Raw genomic sequence first — 22,709 nt, forward strand, 5'->3', positions numbered from 1 at the left:
TGTGTGCTTTAGTAAATACTAGCTGAATAGCAGATGATTCAGGGATTTTGGACCTCTTGGTTTCATCCCTGAGCTGCCAAACCAGACCAAACTAATCTGAATCATATCGCTGTCCAAAGCCCTAACATTTTTAAAAGCCAACTCTACCATCGAGGCAAACACTTCATTTAACCATGTCAGCTCTGTGGAGATCATAGACCTCCTTTTTTTAAAATGGAAAGGACCCGATCCAAGACCTAAAATGACCTGGATCAAAGTGACAGACCGAAGGCACAGACATGAGTGCAACCTGTATTATTAACCATAAAGAGAATGTAAAATCAAATAGTGCATGAGGAATGGTATTCAGAGACTCAGACTTGGATCGGACCTGTTCGGTAAACCCTATTCGGGAGCTGTACAGATGCTGGCGGCAAACAACTCTCTTGTACTTCCCTCCTGTGCAATCTTTCTTTTAGAGAAGATCTGGGCTTTTCATTGAACTCACCAATTCAAGAGAAATTGCCAATAATATATTAAAATGCTTACTAGGCATAATATTTGTCTGCTTTTTAAAGGTTTATGCTACCCATTCACAAAAAAGTATATCTTTGAAAATTACAACACCTATATATATATATATATATATATATATATATATATATATATATATATATATAGAGAGAGAGAGAGGAAAGAGGCACATTGGAAATCGACAACATGAAAGAGACAGAGTGGCATCGACCCAAGCACATCACTAACAGTACAGTACCAACCAGCACACAATAAAGTTGGGAGTGAGGGAGACGGGGAAGGAAGTTTATCAAGTCATCCCTTATTCCATGTGATCTGTTGACGCGTGCGTGGCCATAGTGACCAGACAGATTCGCCGACAGGGTGTCCCATATCAAACATTCTCCTTTTATAATGGGAACCCTGAGATTCAGGCAACACAGAGAACAGGGAGTTCAAAGATGATGTGTGTCAAACAAAAAAACCGAAAGATGCAAAATGAAAACCAGCTCATGCTGATCAGAAAAGGTCCTATTTTCTTTGTGTCCCATGGAAAGGACTGAACAGAGAAGCCCATCATATATTCCACATTTCCTGTGGAACCACAGGCCGAGTAGCTACTGCTCTCTGGGGCGTCTTTGACGGCATGAACGGTCTGCACAAATGACTAAGAAAAGAGGAATTTAAGCAATGATGAAATTGAGTTGAAACAAAGACCAGGGGTCGATATTTTTGTCTTAATAAAGCGCAGTCAAGTACCAACTAAACTATTCTGTGTGACATAGACATGAACACATTCTCTCTCTCTCTCTGTCTCTCTGTCTCTCTCTCTCTCTCTTCAGCTCTCTATCTCTCTCTGTCTCACACAGACACACACAAACACATACACACACACACACACACACACACACACACACACACACACACACACACACACACACACACACACACACACACAAGCTGAGTACGCTGGAAAAACAACAAAATAAAAGACCAATCTGGGGCGAGACAGAAGGCATATCAGAGTGAATACAATTGCACCTTTATGTTTGAAGTCCCCCCCGTATAACTAATGACACTGCGTTCCCCCACAACCTGTGCCTCCATTTATCCCCAGCTGCACCTCGCAGTGCGGTAACCTGGCAAACGGTGTTAACGGTAACGGCAAGATGTAATGTTTTATATTCCTCCTCGTTCCATAATGTTTACAAACACGGAGAACCGGCAGAGCGAGGCGAATCTCCCGACGCCGCACGTGGTAAACACCACCAGCTCGCTCTGAACGGATCTCGCCGAGCGTCTTTCCCTGATTGGCTGGGGATGGGAGGGGGGCCATGCCCTGAAGACATGCACGCACAGACACACACAAACACACACACACACACACACATACACACACACTCATGTACTGTATATATACATATATATATATATATATATTTTTACATACATACATACATAGACACACAAATTTCAAATGCACAGCTTTTATTCAAATATAGGAAGGCGGTTAAACAGTCAGTCAGCGCTCCAAGCTATTAAAGCTGAGCGCGCACACACACACACACACACAAACGCACACAAACACACACACACAAATGCACACAAACACACTAATCCTCTGATCCAACTTTTCAGGATTTCCACAAACAGAAAAACTGATGAACTCAAGCTAAATTGAATAATGCTAAGCTGTATTATAGAAAACACTTGAAGGCTATGATACATTTCCTATAATCCATCAACGGATGCAAAGTGTGGCGACTTTCAAATTTGTCCGCCTGAGCTTCAACGGGCAGATATCAGCCACGGTGTACGTGATAAACCACGGATGTACACAGAACACGACAAATAAATGTAGATGCTGTATATACATTTTTTTTGTATACATCGCTCAACCTTTACCCAGATCCTCAAAGCACCGACGCAGGGGGTTCAAACAGAAGTCGTACGGACAGTAAAAACAGAGCAGGAAGAGGAACAAAGTGCCAGAAGCTCAAATAAACAAAGTAAATAAAAAAAGCCTTCATCAGCAAGTCATGGCAGCCAAGAGAGAGAGAGGGACGATGTGAACCGCACAGCTCCTATCTCGCAACCGCAGAGAAGAGGCAGGTTCAAAGGCAGGGTAAATAAGAGCCCTGATTGGGCGGGCGGCGGGGGGGATAAGAGGAAAAGAATGAAAGCTCAAGAAAGAAGGATGGAAGGGCAGACGGACGTACTTTCTGATGAGCCTGACGGTTTAATACATAGTGAATTTTTTTTTTTTTTTCTTTTCCCATGGATTTGCACAGTGGGGAGATCCACTCACTTAGTGTTTCTGTGTGTGTGTGTGTGTGTGTAGTACTTTTTTATTTTGTCTGTATGATTGTGTGTCTGAGGCATACACACTTACAATTTGTGATTGTTTCTGTGTGCGTGAGTGTGAATAGTATGTTTCGGTCTTTGTATGTTTATATGCATGTGTGTCTGGTGCACATATTCAGACAGTGTCTATGTGTGTGTGCGTGTGTGTGTGCGTGTGCGCACATGTACATGTGTGTGTGTGTGTGTGTGCACATGCGTGTGTGTTTGTCCGTGTGTGCATGCATGTGCAGGCTTCTGTATCTGTCTCGTCTAATTGATGTTCTTCAGCCTTGAAGTCTGAAGTGATTGGAGACCTCAGTGGTGATTGGAAGCCCAACGCGGTAAGTCTTAATGCTCCATTAATGGAGGCACGCAGGCGGACAGACGGACGTCATTGGTATGTAAAGTCAGCCAGTGTGAGTCTCAACCCCAGCATCCTGGGGACCACCGTGTTGGATCCAAGTCTGCATGTTACAAGATGGGAGGTCTCCTGCCGAGACCCGGCGGCTCCGGACATTTTGAATCCATGCAATGGGAACGGTCCCTTAGGAAAATGAATGGGTTCAGCTATCCTCCTGGGACCTCGTCCACGAGGGAAATAGAGTGGGAGGTCGACCATTGGGGAAGGTGCTGAGAAGGTCAGCACTCTGGTAAAGAGAGCTTCGAGAGTGTGGGTCCGAGTGGCCCAGGGGAGGGGGGGCTCTGCAGGGGAGCTGGGCTGACTCAGTAGACCCCCTCACCCCACCTTCAACCCCAGGCAGTCCTCCCTGTGTGTGTGTGTGTGTGTGTGTGTGGGGGGGGGGGAGGGATGGGGGGGTCCAACTGGGAGGAGACCCCCCTAGAGCTAGTCCCTGTGTGTGTCGGAGGTCTGACCTCCTGGGTGGCTAGTGATTGGGTCTAGAGATGCCTAGAGGGGAGCTGGGGAAAGAGGGCCCGGGGAGGGAGGAGATATGTCTGGGAATGGCTCTGTGCTGGGGGGCATGCTGTCATTGTTCCACCTGACGGGCTAGCCCATAGAGGGAGGGAATGAGGAGCTCCAATTGGAATTTCGAGATTGGACGTTTTTATTTGTATTTATATATTCCAATGGGATTTGTATTTTTTCCTTTTTGTGGCCAATTAGGGAAACCAATGCATGAACTATATCATTCCTGCAATTTTAACATTCAACATGCATCACATTTAGGGTCGACAGGCATCGATCGAAATGAATGCATTTAAATGTGTATTTAAATGTGTATTCCTGTTGGCACTAATGTCAGCCCTTCTGAAACGGCTCAAAAGATTAAATCAACCGAGCCGATTGTTAGCTAACTACAGCGCTTTGTCGCTGGAAGGAAGCCCATTGGCTGAATCCTGACATTGCGTTCAATACTTGCGTCTGCATGCAGATTAACCAGTCATACCATTCTCTTTTTCATCCATCTGTTTATTTATCTTGTGTCATTGCTCTGGATAATGTTGATACTTCCCCCCCAAAAGTTATTAATCAGCAGCTAATGCCAACAGCAGCGGTTGGACATTAAAATGTAATCAAAAGTAGGTGTGTGTATGTGTGTGTGTGTGTGTGTGTGTGTGTGTTCACCTCTAGTTGGCGTCGTTTGATCTCCTCCACCATGATGGATAAACATTTGGTGTAGTCCGTCAGGTCCTGATCAGCCGTTTCTATCAGCTTGCATCCCTAGACACACACACACACACACACACACACACACACACACACACACACACAAACACACAAAATTGAGTAAAGAAGAGTGATCAAAATGCTTTTTAAGTGTTTCTTGTGTTTGTTTGATCCAATCACAGGCACACACACAATCAAATCCACACACACACACACACACACTCACACACAATACCAATCCCTAGCTTGCCGTTTGCACTCTGCTTCCGTTCAGTTATTCACCGAAACAGAATTATTCAGCGTTTCAGTCAAGGAATGCCATCAACCTACCCTCTGTCTCTTGTCCTACAGAATTAAAATAAACAATCTTTGTGTTCACTTTTATAAATGGAAAATATAAAAGAGAATCAAAAAAAATATAAGAGAAAGTGAATAAATACAGGGAGAGAGCAAAAGAGAAAGAGAGAGTAGAATCACAAGGGATACAGACAAGAGCTGCAGTCTTACTGCTGTGTGTGTGCGTGAGGGCATACACGTGCACGATCTCTGTGCGTGTGTGTGTATCTGTGTGTGTGTGCCCTGGCCAGGAGTCATATCTGCATTTCAAACAGTAAACACTGGTTCCCTGGGCAGATCACAGATGCACCAGAGTGACACGGCTCCAAGATCACACGGGAGCTATGCTCAGGCACGTGTACGTCTGTGTGTCTGCGTGTGTGTGTGTGTGTGTGTGTGTGTGTGTCACCTTCGCCGAGTCTAGGTGCTTATTCAGCCACGCTCTGCCTCACACCCTCAGCCCTATAGTGGGTGAGTCCGTCCTGTTTGACTTGGTTTTAAACACAGCTAGCAGGCGCACAACGCTTCGATGCGTCCTCCTGTTTACCTCAGGCCTTCCTCTTTCTTTCCCTTCTTATGTCGATCACACCCTCGCCCCAAAAGGAGAAAAAACCTGGGATTAACCGTCGGCTGGGGTCCCGATGTCATCATGCTTTGGTGGGATCCACCAGCCTGAGAAAAACGACTCGGAGGAAATAGGACGCGAGCGCCCATCCGCGAGAGAGGGGAAAGGCGGAGGGTGATATGCCATCAGAGGCGTGTGTTTCTGCCCCCCGAAGGGGACAGCGAGGCCCGCGGTGTGCAGGACCACCACCCGAACCCAGCTCGGACAGATAGGAGCAGGAGATCAATGACGATAGCACCACTGTGTGTTCTGTGTGTGTGTATGAGGCAGCCTCACATACACTCAGTAGGCCTATATAAACTGATGATCAATCAATCATTTAACGACTCTAAAACACCTGGCTTTTTTCTTTTTCACCGATTTTTGCTAATATGGGTTTGCAGTTGCACTTTGGAAATTGCAGTCGGTTTGACGCTTCTAAGCCGGTGTTTAAACATGATGTTTAAAATGAATATCATGAGGTTATGCTCTTAGATATCAATACAAAACATCCACTAAGCAAACCGTTCATGTCTGGCAACATCTTGCAACTCGGGGAACAATGATGAAAATGCTCTCGAATGGTGCAGACACCGTCAGTATGTCTTTCATGTCCTTAGAGCCCCCCCCCCCCTATGTTATTCAGTGGGTGATGCGGGGGTCCTGGGCAGCATGCAGTAGCAGAGCACAGACATTGACGTGACCCCACACTTCCCCTCTCAGACCTCTGCAGACAGCTCCGCCGGCAGCACACTCAACAGGAGTCAAGATCTCTGCCCTGTAACCTAGCAACGCCAACCTGGACCCCATGCTGGGCTTTTTAGACTTTTTAAGGGTGATGGCGAGGGTGCGTAAGAGGCCTATTGATCTCTTTCTCGAGAGGGGTCAATCAAATACCACGTCAAGAAAACATCAAACCCACAGCATTTTAGTACTGTGTGGTGTGTGTTCCTGTGTGTCTGCGTGAGAGTTTTCTTGAAAGTATTTTTTCGAAACTCAGGACTCCTCACTTTGTCTTTGTTCTTTGGCTGGCAAAGAATGATAAAGTAGCAAACCGCACCGTGCCAACAAAACAGCCCGCTCTTCCACATAAAGTAGGTCTTAAACACTCAATCCTTGATGATGAATGACACACAGGAAGAACGAGATAAGAAGAAGAGAGAGATTGAATTCACTTTCCCCCCACATCGTATGGCAGAGCTTGTTTTTCCGTCCGTCTTGCATCCAAACACTTAATACGACGGGCCATCTCCGCTTCAGAAGGACCAACACCTGTTTCTCCGCCGCTGTGTCCTTCACAGTAATCCCAGCGTTATAAGTGTGCCGGCGCGCAGGCCTGTTTGCTCACTCTGCGCTCAGGTAGTGACTATGGTTGAAACCACAGCGGAGGGGGTATTGCAAGTGTTTCTTCTTTGTTGGTGCTCCAATGCCTTGTGTTCACGGTACTGTGAGACATTTTAACACTCTCTCACGCCTGCTCTCTTGTGAGAGCCGACACGCTAAAAGACTGAAAGTGGACTGAAAGAAACAGGTTTTTAAACCATCATGTTTCAGGACCCTGCAAACAAGTGGAGTGTTCGTGGGTGGGTTGGTGTGTGTTTTAAACGTACCTTCTCTGCATAAAATTCCTTGACCTCCGGAGTAATGGAATCAAAATCCCCACTGATGTAGTCTGGAAGAAAACTGGAGAGAGAGAGAGAGAGAGAGAGAGAGAGAGAGAGAGAGTGTGTGTGTCAGCTCTTTAATCTTGCTGCTACGCGAAGGAGAGGTTGAGTCGCAATGAGACAAGGCGAGTGACAGGGTGATTCTCAGGGGCTTCGGGACACACACGTGCACACAAACACAAAAAAAAGCACACACAAACCACAGAATATACACTTTAACTTACCCCAGGGAAAACTGGCACAACAAAAATGTGCAACATTGCGACGCATTACAGCATACACACGTCACGTCATTCACACAAGCAACAGGGTTGACAGGCTGAACTTGTCTATAACTTAATTCTTCAATCCTGCCGAATATGCCATTCCACCACAATATAAGGCCCAATCATCACAAATTGAGCTAAGGGAGAAATCACATTTGTAAGGCTGTTCGTGAAATTGATCGAATATTTCCATTAATACAACCAATTAGGCGGCGTTATTGCATCTGCAAATGAACGTGGCGTGCGGGCGTGTCGGGGTGGGGGGGTGTATATGTGTCAACACGGTGCTAACGTTTAATACGTTTCCCCGACACGCGTCCTTCTGTTGGAGCGGAACGGCCCGTTTTCTGAATGGCTCCTCTGGTCCGAAGGTGTCAGGATTAACAAGGTCCACTGCTGATAGTTTGGAAACACAGCCAGACAACGCGTGCACATGCAGACACAGACATAGACACAGACACAGACAGACACACACACACACGGAGACACACACACCGAGAGAGAGAGAGACACACACACACACACACACACACACACACGGAGACACACACCCAGAGAGAGAGAGAGAGACACACACACACACACACACACAGACACACGCACCCAGAGAGAGAGAGAGACACACACACACACACACACACACACACACACACACACACAGAGGCACAAACACACACAGGGACAAACACACACACACAGAGGCACAAACACACACAGGGACAAACACACACGCGCACACAAACACACACACAAAAACACAATCAAACAAACACACAAACATACAAACACACACACATAGCCTGCCACACCCGCCTCAAAGTAAACTTGTTGCCGCAGTGAGACAGATAGCTCTCTGTTTCCCGGCTCCACTGTGCATGGCGGTTGTGTGCTGTGTGTAGACCCGTGTGCGATGTGTTTGTGCGTAGCGACACGGAGAATAGGTGGACGCAGTCCCCACCGCTATCTGGGGGTATTAACAGGTTTGACATTACGATTTCACACTTCGGTAGCCATCGTGTCGGGACTGTGTGTGTATGTGAGTGTCTTTGGGTATGCGTGTGTGTGTGTGTGTGTGTGTGTTTGTGTGTGTCTCTGAGCAAGTGTGTGTATGTCTCACTTTGAGTGTGTGCGCGTATGTGTGTGTGTGTGTGTGTGTGTGTGTGTGTGTGTGTGTGTGTGTGTGGTGTGCGGTTGAAGACAGAGATAGGAGGAGTGTATCCTTCCTCCCTCCTCAGCTTCTATATGGACCATTTGACACCAGAATGCAAACAAACAAATCTGCAAGTTAGAGCAATCTGCAGCAAGGCTATACACACACTTGCTCAGAGACACACACAAACACACACACACACACACACACGTGCGCATACGTCAAAACGGGGACACCACACACACTTGATTTGCTCTCATGCAGCCATGTGCCATCATAAGCATGCATAGAAATAACCTTTGTGCATTAAGATTATATGCATAGGTAGCTGGCAGTTTGTACACACACATACACATACGCACACACACACAAACACACATCTACACACCAGTACTTCAGATGGATTACGTCCCCACGTTGAATGAGAGTATAAATAACAATGTGACAGATGGGCCTAGAAAAAACACAAGGCCTGATCACAGCTTGGGACACACACACACACACACACACACACACACACACACACACACACACACACACACACACACACACCTACACATAGAAACACACAACAAATTTTAGCATGGCTCAAACCTCAGACAGTAATTGACCAGACGACATTCCAAATTGTGTGTGTGTGCGTGCGTGTGTGTTTATGTGTGTCAAAGAGTGTGTGTGTGTGTGTGCATGAGTGTTTAGCACTTCTGACAGCCCTCTCTTTCACATTAATATTAACTGACACTTTAATTTGGATGGGAAATAGAGCATTTTGCCTCCAGTTTGTCCGGGTAGCGTGCGGCATGGATGGCCGTGACCTTTGCATGTTTTTGCGTGTGTGTTTGTGCATGTGCGTGTTTGGGTCTGTGGCACTTTCGGTCACCCACTTTCTCCCTGGCTCTCTCTCACTCTCTTGTCTGTCGTTCTGTGTCCACCTGCTCTGAGGTCTCTCTCTCTCTCCTTCATTAAGACCAAGAGATGCATCATCTCGCCCCCCCCCCCTCCAGTCACTATCTATCCCTATCTTACCCCACCCACCAGCCAGTTACCTCGAGGACCCTTTAAAAAATTGAATATTACAGAAAGACTGGAGCCCTCCACGCGAGAGCCTCATCAGGGAGACATTGTTCTTCTTCGTCTGTTTATGCCAAATCAGGGTGAGACAGCCCCACTCTGTTTGGTTACCTCGTCTCGGGAAAACACTTCTGTTTGACACAAAAGACAATCTCCCTGATTACCCACTCTGCTCTCATCAGGCCAATCAGGCGCCACGGTGTGTGTCTGTGTATCTGTGTGTGTCAGAGTGTGTGTGTGATTGAAGCTGGTGATTGATGTGCGCTGTGGGTCACTTTATATTATATCATATGCCAACGCCATTGAAGCAAGATACCAGAGTCTAGCTCTTGTGTGTACAACAACAAGAACACCATGATCCATGACACATGAAATACACACACATACGGACACACTCACACACACAAACACACAAGGACACACAAGGCTAACGAAATCCTTGGAAACAGGGCTTGGATGAGGGTAGAAATTGAACATATGACTAAACGTGTCTAAAATGTTCTTAATTGTGTGCGAATCACAGTGGGGGCACGGGGTGCATCTGTATATATATCGAGAGCTCGCGGTGCCGGTGACATCATTGCCACCGTGTCACCCGTGTCGTGATTCTCCGACGCTGCTAAGCGTCTGCAGAGCAGCACCTCAGGGTGCGAAGAGGAGATGCCGGGGTGTCACCGGCAAAACACCACAACATTTTAATCAGGCCGGCTCCGAGACGTGCAAGCCGGTGTGACTCTTGAACCGCCGACGTGAATGCGTCCTGCGAGCCTATGTGTGAGGTGTCTGCTCTTTTATTTGGTCGAGGGGCAGTGAACGTGTGCGTTTTCAGCTGTGCTTGTGTAGCTGGTTCCCACTGTAATCACTGTATGGTACCCATGTGCCGAACCAACAAGTGTAACTATTTTTCTAAACTCTTCCCGAATAGCTACACACTCTCACACACACACACACACACACACACACACACACTTGTGTGCACACAGACGCATGCACAGGCATAAACACCATCGCACAGATGTACGTGTTCACACATGCAGACACACACATGCAGACACACACACACACACACACACACACACACACACCCAAACTACCTCTGTGGTTTACAAGAAGGCTGGCTAGTTTGACAGGAAAGCAGGATAGAGATAGAGTGAGAGACAGGATAGATAGAGTCAGAGAGAGACAGGCAGAGAGAGAGAGAGAGTGTGAGTCATAGAGAGTCAGGGAGCGACAGAGAGATTCAGAGTGTCTTTTTTGTAAAGGGGAAAAAAAGTGTGACATGAAAATATCAGGGACATGGTGAAAATGGGACGGAGTGGGGTGTGGAGTGCAGGTGAGAAAAGACGGATAAAGAAGGGGATCAAATAGTGTATTTTTCTGCCTCAAAGGTTGTGAGAGAGAGAGAGAGAGAGAGAGAGAGAGAGAGAGAGAGAGAGAGAGAGAGAGAGAGAGAGACTCTACCTCCATGCAAACACCATAAGGGAAAAATACCTTATTCATCACAGTCGGGTTGAAATGGAGGCTAGGGTAGATAAAATATATACATCCAAAGAAATGCCAAGAGGGCAGGGAAGGAAGTTGTGCATGGCGAAAATGAAGGACATGGCAGTATGCGCTACAAACAACACACGTATTGCCCGTTCCATGGCGAGCTGTGAAGGGGGCATCCAGACATGCTTCAAAGACCTGTTTGCCTGTGCAGCCACCGGTCAATAAACACACAGGCACTCAGGCCCTCAGTCCTGCGCTTCACCTATATAGTACGCCCTACCTGGATAGGTTCTTTACATTAATCCCTCTTCCTCGCTCTCTCTATTTCTGTCTCTCTCTCTCTCTCTTTCTCTGTCTGTTTTCGTCTCTCTCTCCCTGTCTTTATCTCTCTCTCCCTCTCCCTGTCTGTATCTCTCTCTCTCTCACTGTATCTCTCTCTCTCCCCCCTCCCTTTCTATATCCCTCTCTCTCCCTCTCCGAGTGCGTCAAACACCTCGGTCGATCAGATTTCTCCGTGTCTGTGTTGTTTTGACTTCTCCTGATTCTGCTGTTCATTTCCTGCAGCCACACGAGCTGAAGTGCATTTCCGCCTCTCGCGGGTTAAAAAAAGCGCACTGGGTTCTTTGCAAACTCAAAAGTCATCCGTGTTTATTTGCATAGAGAGCGGGCGAAGTAAGATCCCATCACAAGTGGTCACTCGAGACGCATCCGCAACACTGGGTGTGAACTGATGTACTTAGAGCTTAGAGCTTGGAGCTGAGCACCCGGGACTCCATGTTAATGCCAGGTGTGAACAGGCCCAATGCTTCCCTCATGGGCCACAGAAAATGTGCCACCGCCAAAATATATTTGTGTACATTTTCCACACACAGGCATTTCGATCCTTCGGCACCTCTAAAGTTTCACAAAAAAAGTTGCGTGTGTGTTTCTGTGTGTGTGTGTGTGTGTGTGTGTGTGTGTGTGTGTGTGTGTATGTGTGTGTGTGTGTGTGTGTGTGTGTGTGTGTGTGTGTAAACCCTCCATCAGTGAATGGGAGGATTTGTTGACTCCACCGGCATGACTACCAGTTCTGAGTAACCACAACACATTTTTGGAGCGATATACCGCCGGTTTACCATGAAAGAGAATACTCAAACGGAGGCGAATAAAATCGGCAAAGAGAGAGAGAGAGAGAGAGAAAGATACGGTACCCCGTGGTGACGGAGAAGTGTGCGTTCCATGACGATGTTCTCCTGAAGATACAGAGGTTTAGGCTGACGCTTAAAAAACGCCAGACCTCCCGCGGGGATAAGCATCAGGATTTTTTTTCATATATATATTTAGGTATTCCCAGCCCTGTGGATTTGTTTGCATTTTTAGCTTGTAAAGACTTCAGTTTAGGAAAATAAAGCACGATTGAATATCAACAGCTTTTTCTTTCATGGCAAATACCGCTGTAAGACTTAAAGACTTAAAGACTTAAAGGTACACTCGAAAAAAACGGAAAAAAAAGCATATCACTATCTCCTATTTTTAGACAAGAACTCATTCAATTTCTGCTGGCTGTTTCTCTCTGCAACCCGACAGTCTTTAGTGTATTGATTATTGTGTTTACATCCAAGAGGTGTCCCCGCGATCGCGGCCGATCGATGGACATTAGGTAATCAGGAGGCTGGGTGAAAGTACTTCTTAAGTGTGCTGAAGCACATTTGACAGGCTATACTCATCACAGCACGGCTCTATAGAAAAGCTGCTAGTTTCATGGATCCATGTAGTAAACATGCACAGTCAATTCCACAAATGGGGCAACAGCACACATTCAAACACACACACACAGAAAATATACAACAGTTAAGAAAGCCTGTCCTCAGAAATGCACATGCACACAAACTCATTAACACGCAGACTCTGGTTTAACACTTGAACATTCACACATGAACACACACAGTTTCATACACAGGGTGTTAATGTGAAAGCTCTGACACTTGAGGGACCTGGCTAGGCCTCTCTCTCTCTCTCTCTCTCTCTCTCTCTCTCTCTCTCTCTCTCTCTCTCTCTCTCTCTCTCTCTCTCTCTCTCTCTCTCTCTCTCTCTCTCTCTCTCTCTCTCTCTCTCTCTCTCTCTCTCTCTCTCTCTCTCTCTCTCTCTCTCTCTCTCTCTCTCTCTCTGTGTGCAGCCTCTGGGTGTCTCAAGTCCCCAATCAGCACGCGAGCAAACAAGGCAAGATCTCATCCACAGACAATCCAAAATAACCCCAAACATTTCCTTACAACACAAAGACACACTTACACAAGGCAGAGATGCACGCACAAAGACACACACACACAGACTCACACACACAGGTCTCACCTTTCGCGGTCCCCTGCAGTGACGCTGTAAAGGTGGTTGGCAGCGCCGTCCGCACACGCTCTGATGAGGGCTGGAGAGAGAGCGAGAGAGAGAGAGAACGAGAGAGAGAGAGATATACAGAGAGAGAGAGAGAGAGAGAGAGATACAGAGAGAGAGAGAGAGAGAGAGAGATACAGAGAGAGAGAGAGAGCGAGAGAGAGAGAACGAGAGAGAGAGATATACAGAGAGAGAGAGAGAGAGAGAGAGATACAGAGAGAGAGAGAGAGAGAGAGACAGAGAGAGCGATACAGAGAGAGAGAGAGAGATACAGAGAGAGATATACAGAGAGAGAGAGAGATACAGAGAGAGAGAGAGCGAGAGAGACAGAGAGAGCGAGAGAGAGAGGTTAAGAAAAAGGATTTAAAGAGGAAAAAGACAATTAGACATCCGTTAGTTCTTACTCAGTAATGTGAGGCATTATATGAGAGTTGATAGAGTCTAACAGCACAAGGACATTTTACTTTACATCATTCTGCTTTTTTCAGGTGTTTTATTAATAACCGTTAATTACTTTGATGATTGTCAACTGTCAAGCTGCCAACTCATCAGCATCACATATGCCACCAAAGCGACTGAACAAACTCCTAATTCACTGGTTGCACAATTAACGGAAACATACAGATGAATGAACATGATGCAAAGTAGCTGGCACGCAGTAACGTGCAGCCCTACACAAAAGTAGCAGCTAGTGTTTATGTGTATGTGATGCTAGGCAACACATTGCAGAAAAAAATTTGGTTGGCAGAGGCTAAAGAATGATTAAATAAACAAACTAATGATAATCTGTTCTTGCTTATTTGTTAACTAATAAATTGTGCTTGTAGAACTTTTGTATGATCGCAATATATCAATCGAGGTCGTGTTGCTACACTCAATATCAGCTCGGCTGTGATTATCAGTGTGATATTGCATTAACCACACACAATGTTCTGGCCCCGGTTCCCTTTAAAGCGCGAATGCCAAGGACACTCTGCCCGTTCACTCCATTAGTTTGCTAAAGTGTTATTATGTTCCTATTCACTGGGTATTGCTGGCGAAATAAGACTAGACTGTGCACTTGTGTAACCTGTGTTCTGGTAGCATTTGTAACTGTTAAAACGGTTGAAATGGGAACCTTTGACAGCACATGACAGCACTTGCCTCTATTCCAATGGAGCACAATGGTTTAGTTTGTCGGTTGTTTATTTTGTTGTACAGAAACCTCACTTCAGTTATTTTTTTGGGGCTAATGTATGCTCATTCACAGCTTGAATAGTGCTCAAACTGAGCAAACACCGAGTTTTCTTTACTTTTTCCATTTTTTGGGGGCTGTTGCGTTTAGCACTCATGGAGAGACTTCAAAGGAACACATTGTGCTGTGTGCACCTTGTTTAAATGTTGCAAAGCTCTTTCCAAAGAGACTGCTCTCCTTACCTTCCAAAGAGCTGTCTGTGGGCACGTGTGATGTCTGTGTGTGTGTGTGTGTGTGTGTGTGTGTATGTGTGTGGGACTGTCTGTATGCTGCAGACTTTCATGCTCCTAGTATATTAATATTAAAGGGCTCTTTATGGTTCTACATTCACGCAACTCAAGGGGGTTACGGACCCCTTACGTCCTTGCAGACCCTCCTTGCTTCCACCACAATGGCCGGACGTGCACCTCCCAAAAATCGTAACCTTCCGTCGAGGCGACGCAGCAGCAAGGGCTGTGATTGGTCCGTTTAGTAAAACCCGACGCAGAACCATAAACGTTCACGACTGCGTCGAAGCGTCTGCGTGGTCATTGCGTTGCAGGAACGTAGGACCATTATCAGCCCTTCCGACCTGAACAAAAACAATCATCATCATTCAGAACAGAAAAAGAGAAATATAGTATTTGTTCACATATATAAATGGCCTAAACTTGTTTATGGTGTTGTGAGAACGCAAAACAACTTGCATGTTGCTTTGGTTTGGTCGGAGCCCACTTTGTCTGGCCCACGTTTTTGTGTGAAAACACAAAAACACGACACATTTAATCGGTGAAAGGAACAATTTGAAACTCATGACTTTTCGTTTAGCACATATGTCTTGCGTCTGCAATCGCTTTTGTAACTTTCTTCGAGATTCTTCTGAGCTGTCAGGGGACTCGGCGACACGGCATGCGATGTGATTAAAAACGTGAATTTGACGAGGTTAAGCTCTTATTTAGCATAAATCACACTGCTCTCGCATGCCGTCATTACAATGAAATGTCTTGGACGTCACACGGGGGAGGTGGGGGAGGGTAGGTGGGATTCAACATCTTTTCACTTGTCGAAAACAGAGTGCTGAAGAAACCTGAAGGTGATGCAAATAAGGTAATAAATAAAATACTTCTAACAGAAAAGGAAAAAAAATAGGCTTTTATTCACTGCCACCTGCCTGGCGGTGCGAGAGGATGTTAAAGCGCGTGGCAAGTGTGGGATGCAAGTCATTATTTCTGACAAAGTGCATGGGGGGCTCGGGAAATTTTCTTTTATCTTTACAATCCCAGTGATAACCTGAAGTGGAAACAAATAAATGCTGCTCTTGCGAGGCTTGTGGGGGCAGATTGCCAAGCGCACTGCTCTGACGGGCGCAAACGCAGACATGTACACACACACACACACACACACACACACACACACACACACACACACACACAATATTAAGGAAAGCACTGAGGTTCTTCTCGATTGATTTGTTGAAAAGTGTGATTTGCATATCTTGCATTATCCCTTATGTCCCCATTAGTTTGTATTCATACCACACAAACACGTACACTCTGCACACAAACACACACTCTCGCTCCTGTTTATTACCCACATCACCTTTGGTCTCAACCCGGCAATTGCACACCCTTTAACCACTATCGCCATGCCGATGACATCCAGATTAACTACACTACCAAACCCCGCCCCTTTGCACCTGTCCAATCAACAGCTGCCCTCTCTCACTCAAGTCCACTCTGCTCATGTGCTTCACCCTGCCCTCCACCTCTTCAGGTTAAGCTCCAGGCTGGGGTCCTCACCCACCAACCCCATGGCAGGGGCCCTCTCAGTGGAGGGGCCCCTCACTGGAGGGGCCACGGCCAGGCTGAAGGGACCTGGATAGTAAGTAAGTAAGTAAAATTTATTTATAAGGCACATTTAAAAACAGTTTTCACTGGCCAAAGTGCCGTACATGGTGCCAAAAGGCATATAAAAGAACACATACCACATACACAGACAGGTCATGAAAAACATGAAAATAAACAACATATCACAAAGGGGAGGAAAGGCCAGGGAGAAGAGGTGTATTTTTGAGCCTAGATTTAAAAATGGTGACGGAAGGAGCGTCTCTAATTGAAGGCGGCAGTTTGTTTCAAAGGCGGGGGGCAGCCACAGCAAAAGCCTTGTCGCCCCTCTGTTTTAATCTAGTGCGTGGAACGTGCAGGAGACCCATACTACATGATCTAAGGGACCTGGGATAGGCTACAGACTGTTCAGGCGTCTGCAACCACACAGACTCCTCCTCTCCCAGACCTGCGACTCATGGCGAGCACATCGAACCTCATCTCCCTCCGGTCCTTCCACACGTTTGAATCCCCCCCCCGCCCCCTCCCCCCAGACAAACCCCTTACACGCTTCTCAGACTCCTTCGATGCTGAAAAGAAATCAGTGGATAATCAACAGACTATCCCACCGAGTGATGCAACGGATATCATTCATCTCCACACTGATGAAGCATGATCAACTACACACACTCGTGACTAGCTCTCTCTCTTTCTGCCAACCACACCATGACGTGTGTAGAGCTGCATAGAGTACACCACATCAATAGTACGCCATGAAGTGTGCAGAGCATTGAATAGAGAACACCACATCTATAGTATACCATGAAGTGTGCGGAACACTACACAGAGTACACCACATCTATAGTACACCATGAAGTATAATGTATATAGAACATTGCATTGAACAGCGACACCCTGTTGCCACCAACAGGTGACTTCCGGCTACCGTGCTCGTACCTGTGTGTGCGTGCGTGCGTGTGTGCGTGTGTGTGAGCGAGTGTGCGGCAAACAACGCGGTGATGCACGCGGACGCTAATGGCCGACGCGTCCATCAGCATTCCGCTGCGTCGAGGCAGGACTTGATTACACGAGCAGGGAACGGAGTAAGAGCAGTAAACAAAGAACCAGGCCGAGAGGGAGATTGAGAGTGACGGATTAAACCGTGAGAGGGAGAGCCAGACGGGGCTCTCTCTGATCAGGACCATCTCCCCCCAGCCCCAGGTGCATAACTTTAACCCTCATCACGTCAGGCCCCTCCGTCCATCTCTTCTGCTTTTCCCCACGCAGTCCCTCCATCTGTCACCCCCCCATGCTGTCCTAACTCCCAGAGGAGGCAGTTCTGCTGGTGGGGCTGGGGGCTGGGGGGGGAGCGAGATCAGAGGACCCGTTGAGATGCCTCCAGGTGAATTGCCATCTGGAGGATCGAACTCTCCTCCCCAGGAAACACACACACACACACACACACACACACACACACACACACACACACACACACACACACACACACACACACACACACACACACAAACACTTTTTCCCCCTCCTGACATCTGCCTATCGTGCAAACACCATTAAAAATGCATGGCATGTCTTGGTGAGCCATGGTAAACTTGCTACTAGCGTGTTTACCCCCCGAACTGCCAGAGATCGGAGCTCTGCCACTCAAATGCAATTAACGTCATTGCATTGAAAACTTCTCGCCCGCCCGCCGTTGCCAGTACAAACGCCACAAGCGACATACATCAGACACGTCTACCGCGGCGCCCCGCTGGCTTTATTTACCTGGAGTGCGATATTTATTCGAAAAATATCATCCTGATATTGAGATCTATATTCGTAAATATATACAGTATCTATATATATGTTGTAGTCTGGTATCTTGTTTGGATTATAAAACAGGTGAGATACTAAATAATTTCACGGTTCCAAAAGGTTCTCGATTTGGCAAGTTCTGAAAGGGGCCGTATTATAAATTTTCAAATGCGTGTGATAAATATTAGTTACAAGTAGGTTATAATTTTGTGAGACACGTGATTATGATGCCGTGTGAACTGACAGAAGGGAAGAGAGGGAAGAGGAAAGCTCTTTCTACTGACTTGAGAGGCGTCTTGACAGACAAGTTTGCAAACATTTGGAGACATGATAAAAGGTTTGATTCAACTCGTGGAAGAATGTCCCTTTTACCAGCTGATTGCAGACTGAACACATAGCACGCCACAATGCTCAGAAGGTTGATGAAAAATAATCATTTTGTGTATCTGTTTGCTTAGTTTGAGCAAAAAAAACAACACACATTAGCCAATGGTAAATTATTTCAGTTATGGCTCCTCCCCCTGATTGTCATTAAGGCTGATCACACACACCTGCAGGGCCTCTCCACACCAAACACAGCAGCCACACGCTGCATGGACTTTCAGGAGTTGTTGAAAGGTATGGTCATAATTTGACTAAAATACTACTGCTTTTACGGTTTTCATTTTTTGTTTCAATATTCTGTACGGCCAGATCTAAGTTCTGTTTTTGTCCGTACAAAGACTGGTCTTTATTTCTTTAGTTGCCTTGGTCTCAGAGTGGTGATGCTGCTGGCGATGTTGCATTGATTAAGGTAAGACCCTACTATTGTAAATGATAGTTCTTTGCTTTACTCTATAAACGTTATTTCTCTGCATAAACCGGTGTCGGATCCACTCATTTGTGGTTCCCTCTATAGACCTTGAGTAGGAGGATGGTTAACATGGCCTACAAGGGGGGTTACACGCATCATTCAGCATGGATATAGACCTATTTCACTGTCTTAAAGGTCCCCTATTTGATCACCAGGTGTTTCAAGCTATTTCACCATCTACCCTCTGGTTACCTCACGTTGAAGTGAGTAGTATGATGGATGGATAAAACTACCAGCCAACCTATGCACCGATCTATCCATAGTACCTCTGGGTAGAATCTACTCTCTAGTGAGAATCACATGTCTAGTGACATGTGATGTCACTAGAGAGTAGATCATAGATGTAAACATGGATGCTGCAATGACTGCTTAGGCCAGTTGCTAGGATACAGAAACATGGTATACTTGGTATACTTTACTGAAGAACCAGTTCCTGAAAGACGTTTCTAGAAAATAAAATAAGTTTTTGTAAAGTGTAAATGTTCTTTTACATCAGTCACGTAAAAAATAAACGTCACGTCATGTGAAACTTGGAATTTTTCCTTCACCATGTGTCCATCCGAACAGCTCTTCACTTGACTTAGCTAGGCGAGACAAATTCTTTGCGTGGGAGGAGACCTGAATGCAGCTTAAAACCTTCCTTGCGTTGCGTAATACTGATTCATTCCGCCTGCCTGAGGACTAGTAATATAATTAACAGCAAGGGTGGCAGGAATGTGTCGCTAATAAAGATCCGCCATCAAAATGACGCTTTAGTCACAGCTAACTTCACTCCTCGGCTAAGTTTGGTTCGTCTGACTGTCATTCGATTAAATCCAGCCTGTCCGCTCCCTAGCCTTAGGCTGACTAAAAGTTAAGCTCAGTCGACTAGTACCGCCAACATGCAGTGCCGGGAATGGAAGACATTAAACTTGGTTTGTGTTTGTCGGGCTTTGTCGCCTTCAAGTCGGCATGTTCAATAAATAAACAGTAGGGCGGGCACGTCTCTGATGTGCATTTCTGCATCACACGAGGAGCTACGTTTGGGAATCAAACTTTTCCCTACTCCAGACACTTTCTCTTCTAATTTCTGCTGTTTCCTGTGTCTTTGAGTCTAATTTATTTCCTCTCACAAATAGCGGCGGAGATTGATCCAAGTCATTATCGAATTCTCTAGAGGTAGGGCTCCAAATTAAAAAAGCACAATCGTCTCGCATTTATTCATTGGTAGCAATTATTTTTCTACAAGAGACCCAAGCACTTGAGGCGCTGCGGTGACCAGAGGGCCCCAAGGGACGACCGGTGTGAGGCAGGACTCCAGCGTCCCCGTTGGTTACAGGCAGCACTTCCAAGGAAATATTTTAATTAAGGCTGGCCGTTGCGCTCCAGGAAGAGATGTGTGAGAAAGAGTTGAATACATGCAAACGCATCAACGGGCGAGTTATGGCGCTAGTGATGGGTTGTGGGTCTGGGTTGGATGCTCGGCGAAGGTGGGGGCGTGGGCCTACCTTTGCTCCACAATACGTGGAGATGGTGCTTCCCCGGAGGCTGGTTGAGCATTATTAGGCAGATCTTCTGAGTGCCTGTGAGAGGAAACGGAGTGTGGGAGGAGGGGAGGCATGGAAAAAAGGAAGATTAAAATGGTAAGACAGAGAATTACTATTTTTTAAAAGCTAACTGTATCTCATAGCCGTGGTTACAAGGTAATTATGAGACCTGCACCCGTTGACTGTCAGAGAATACAGAGGAAGCCAAAACATCAAACCAGATAAGAGGGAGTTGTTCTCCATTGTGCTCTTAAGACTGTATTTCCAACATCTCAATTAGTTTTCCTTTCATGTTTAATTTGTTTTTAGTTTTAGTTTTTTGTTGAGTGATGGTAAAAGGGAAAAAGATTTTACTGTAAGGTAGATTGGTAGGCGGAAACAGATAAAGAAGGATGATGTTGGGATGGCTTCATCTGTTCTCGTAGGGTGTTTGAGTCAAAGTTCAGATTAACGGTGACTTAAAACAGAACTCCATGAATCTATATATTTACGTCTTTAACTGTTACTGCATAATGGTTGTTCTGATATTAGGAATAGGGTTAGCTTTAGAGTGCTTATGGTTAGGGTCAGTACTGACATCACACAGGGGTGGTGTTGAGGTGCTCATTAGCGTTAAGTAGCAACAGCTGAGGCGGCAGGTGAGTCTCAGGAAGTGGAGTCTCTGGGCATGGCTCTCTGCAGGTGAGACTAGCTGTGTTTGAAATCGTTCCCTATCACGAATATAGTGCACTATATAGGGTGCTCGCCATTTTGTAGTGGTGTTCGAAAGTGGACTTAAAATACCCAAAATTTGAGTGAACATACGATGTTCCCTACGTGTTACTCCCGTATACCACAATGCACTGCGGTCGTGTTTTTCCGGAGGAGAAGAAGCTGAATAACCGCGAAAACGAATACATTTAATGATGGAGTCTCCGGCTTTCGTTGACAAATGTCAACCATTTATTTGGGATTTAACATAGAAAACGTAACATTCAAAATTAATAAAAAATAACCTTGATCAAGGAAATGTAACATTCAACATCAATAACACCTCCAGCTTTCCTCGCGAGTGCCCGGTTTGTTTACATGATGTGGGCGCATCTGTCTGCGTCACACAAATACCCGGCGCATTTACTGACGCAAATGACGTTCAGAAATGTTCAGCGCAGTGTCCGAATTCTCGTTTGTTCGTTCCCTATATAATGCACTATATCATAAACACTATATAGGGAGTGAGTGAATAGGGAACGACTTCAAACACAGCTTCTGGGTTTGTTGGATTAACACGGAGAACACACGGTTTTGTTCAAGACACTTCCGTGAGCGAATATTTGTTCTGTAAATAGACAGGGAGACTGAAACACGGGATTCAAAGAGCGGGCTGGTCACCTGGAGACGAGGTGCCGGTGTGGCGTGACAAGGAGGGAGCTGTGCGACTACGGTGGCTGTGGACCTGCGCTGAGTACCTCGCACCTAAGTATGTTCCTCAAGTTTAGGAACATACTTCAAGTTTGACACACCATGTGGGAATAGACATTAGATTACGGGCTGTCTGCCCAGATAAATAACAAGTGCGGTTGGTCTGGTGCGTAACAATGGGTTATTCGCAAAACCTTACATTAACAGCATTGATGGTCCATTATCAATCAAGGATTCAATTAGAAGTTTCACACACTTTTAAAGTTGGAACCTCACAGCTAATTGCTACAAAATGTTACACCCTGCACCTTTAAGGAGCATAAATGAATGTGCTTTGAAGGAATTTAATGATATTCCAGGCCTAATGGGCTAATATGCTACATGTGAATTTTTCATAATAGGCTTGTCATAAGTGATTTAAGTACTGATATTTTTTTGCAATGGCTTCCGAGGACTAATGGAAAAGATTACTGCTAGACTCTGAGGTACTAATTGTAAAATGCCATCTTCCAGAAAGGTGGAGTCTAAGGCTTCGTCTTTTCATACGTTTCAGCTTCAGGCATTGGAACCGTGAAAACCCCATATGACTGTAAAAGTCAGACTGGCTTTTTTTTACATCTACAGAAAAGGCATTTTACTTTTATTTCCCATATAAAACAAAATAATTTGCATT

General features: G+C 45.8%; 1 protein-coding gene across 2 annotated transcripts in view; it reads right to left on the reverse strand.

Annotated features, from left to right (window-relative positions):
* The window catches only part of tpk1 (thiamin pyrophosphokinase 1), a 57,594-nt gene that overhangs the window by 29,879 nt on the left and 5,006 nt on the right, over positions 1–22,709 (reverse strand). For both annotated transcript variants that reach the window (XM_079755178.1, XM_079755177.1), the window contains exons 3-6: positions 20,597–20,671; positions 13,373–13,442; positions 7,013–7,085; positions 4,421–4,516 (exon numbers count right to left, since the gene is read on the reverse strand). In XM_079755178.1, the coding sequence (XP_079611304.1) occupies positions 4,421–4,516; positions 7,013–7,085; positions 13,373–13,442; positions 20,597–20,671 (314 nt within the window). The remainder of the gene's footprint in view (positions 1–4,420; positions 4,517–7,012; positions 7,086–13,372; positions 13,443–20,596; positions 20,672–22,709) is intronic.

The sequence above is a fragment of the Pollachius pollachius genome (genome assembly GCF_949987615.1).
Source record: "Pollachius pollachius genome assembly, chromosome: 17".
Classification (NCBI taxonomy): domain Eukaryota; kingdom Metazoa; phylum Chordata; class Actinopteri; order Gadiformes; family Gadidae; genus Pollachius; species Pollachius pollachius.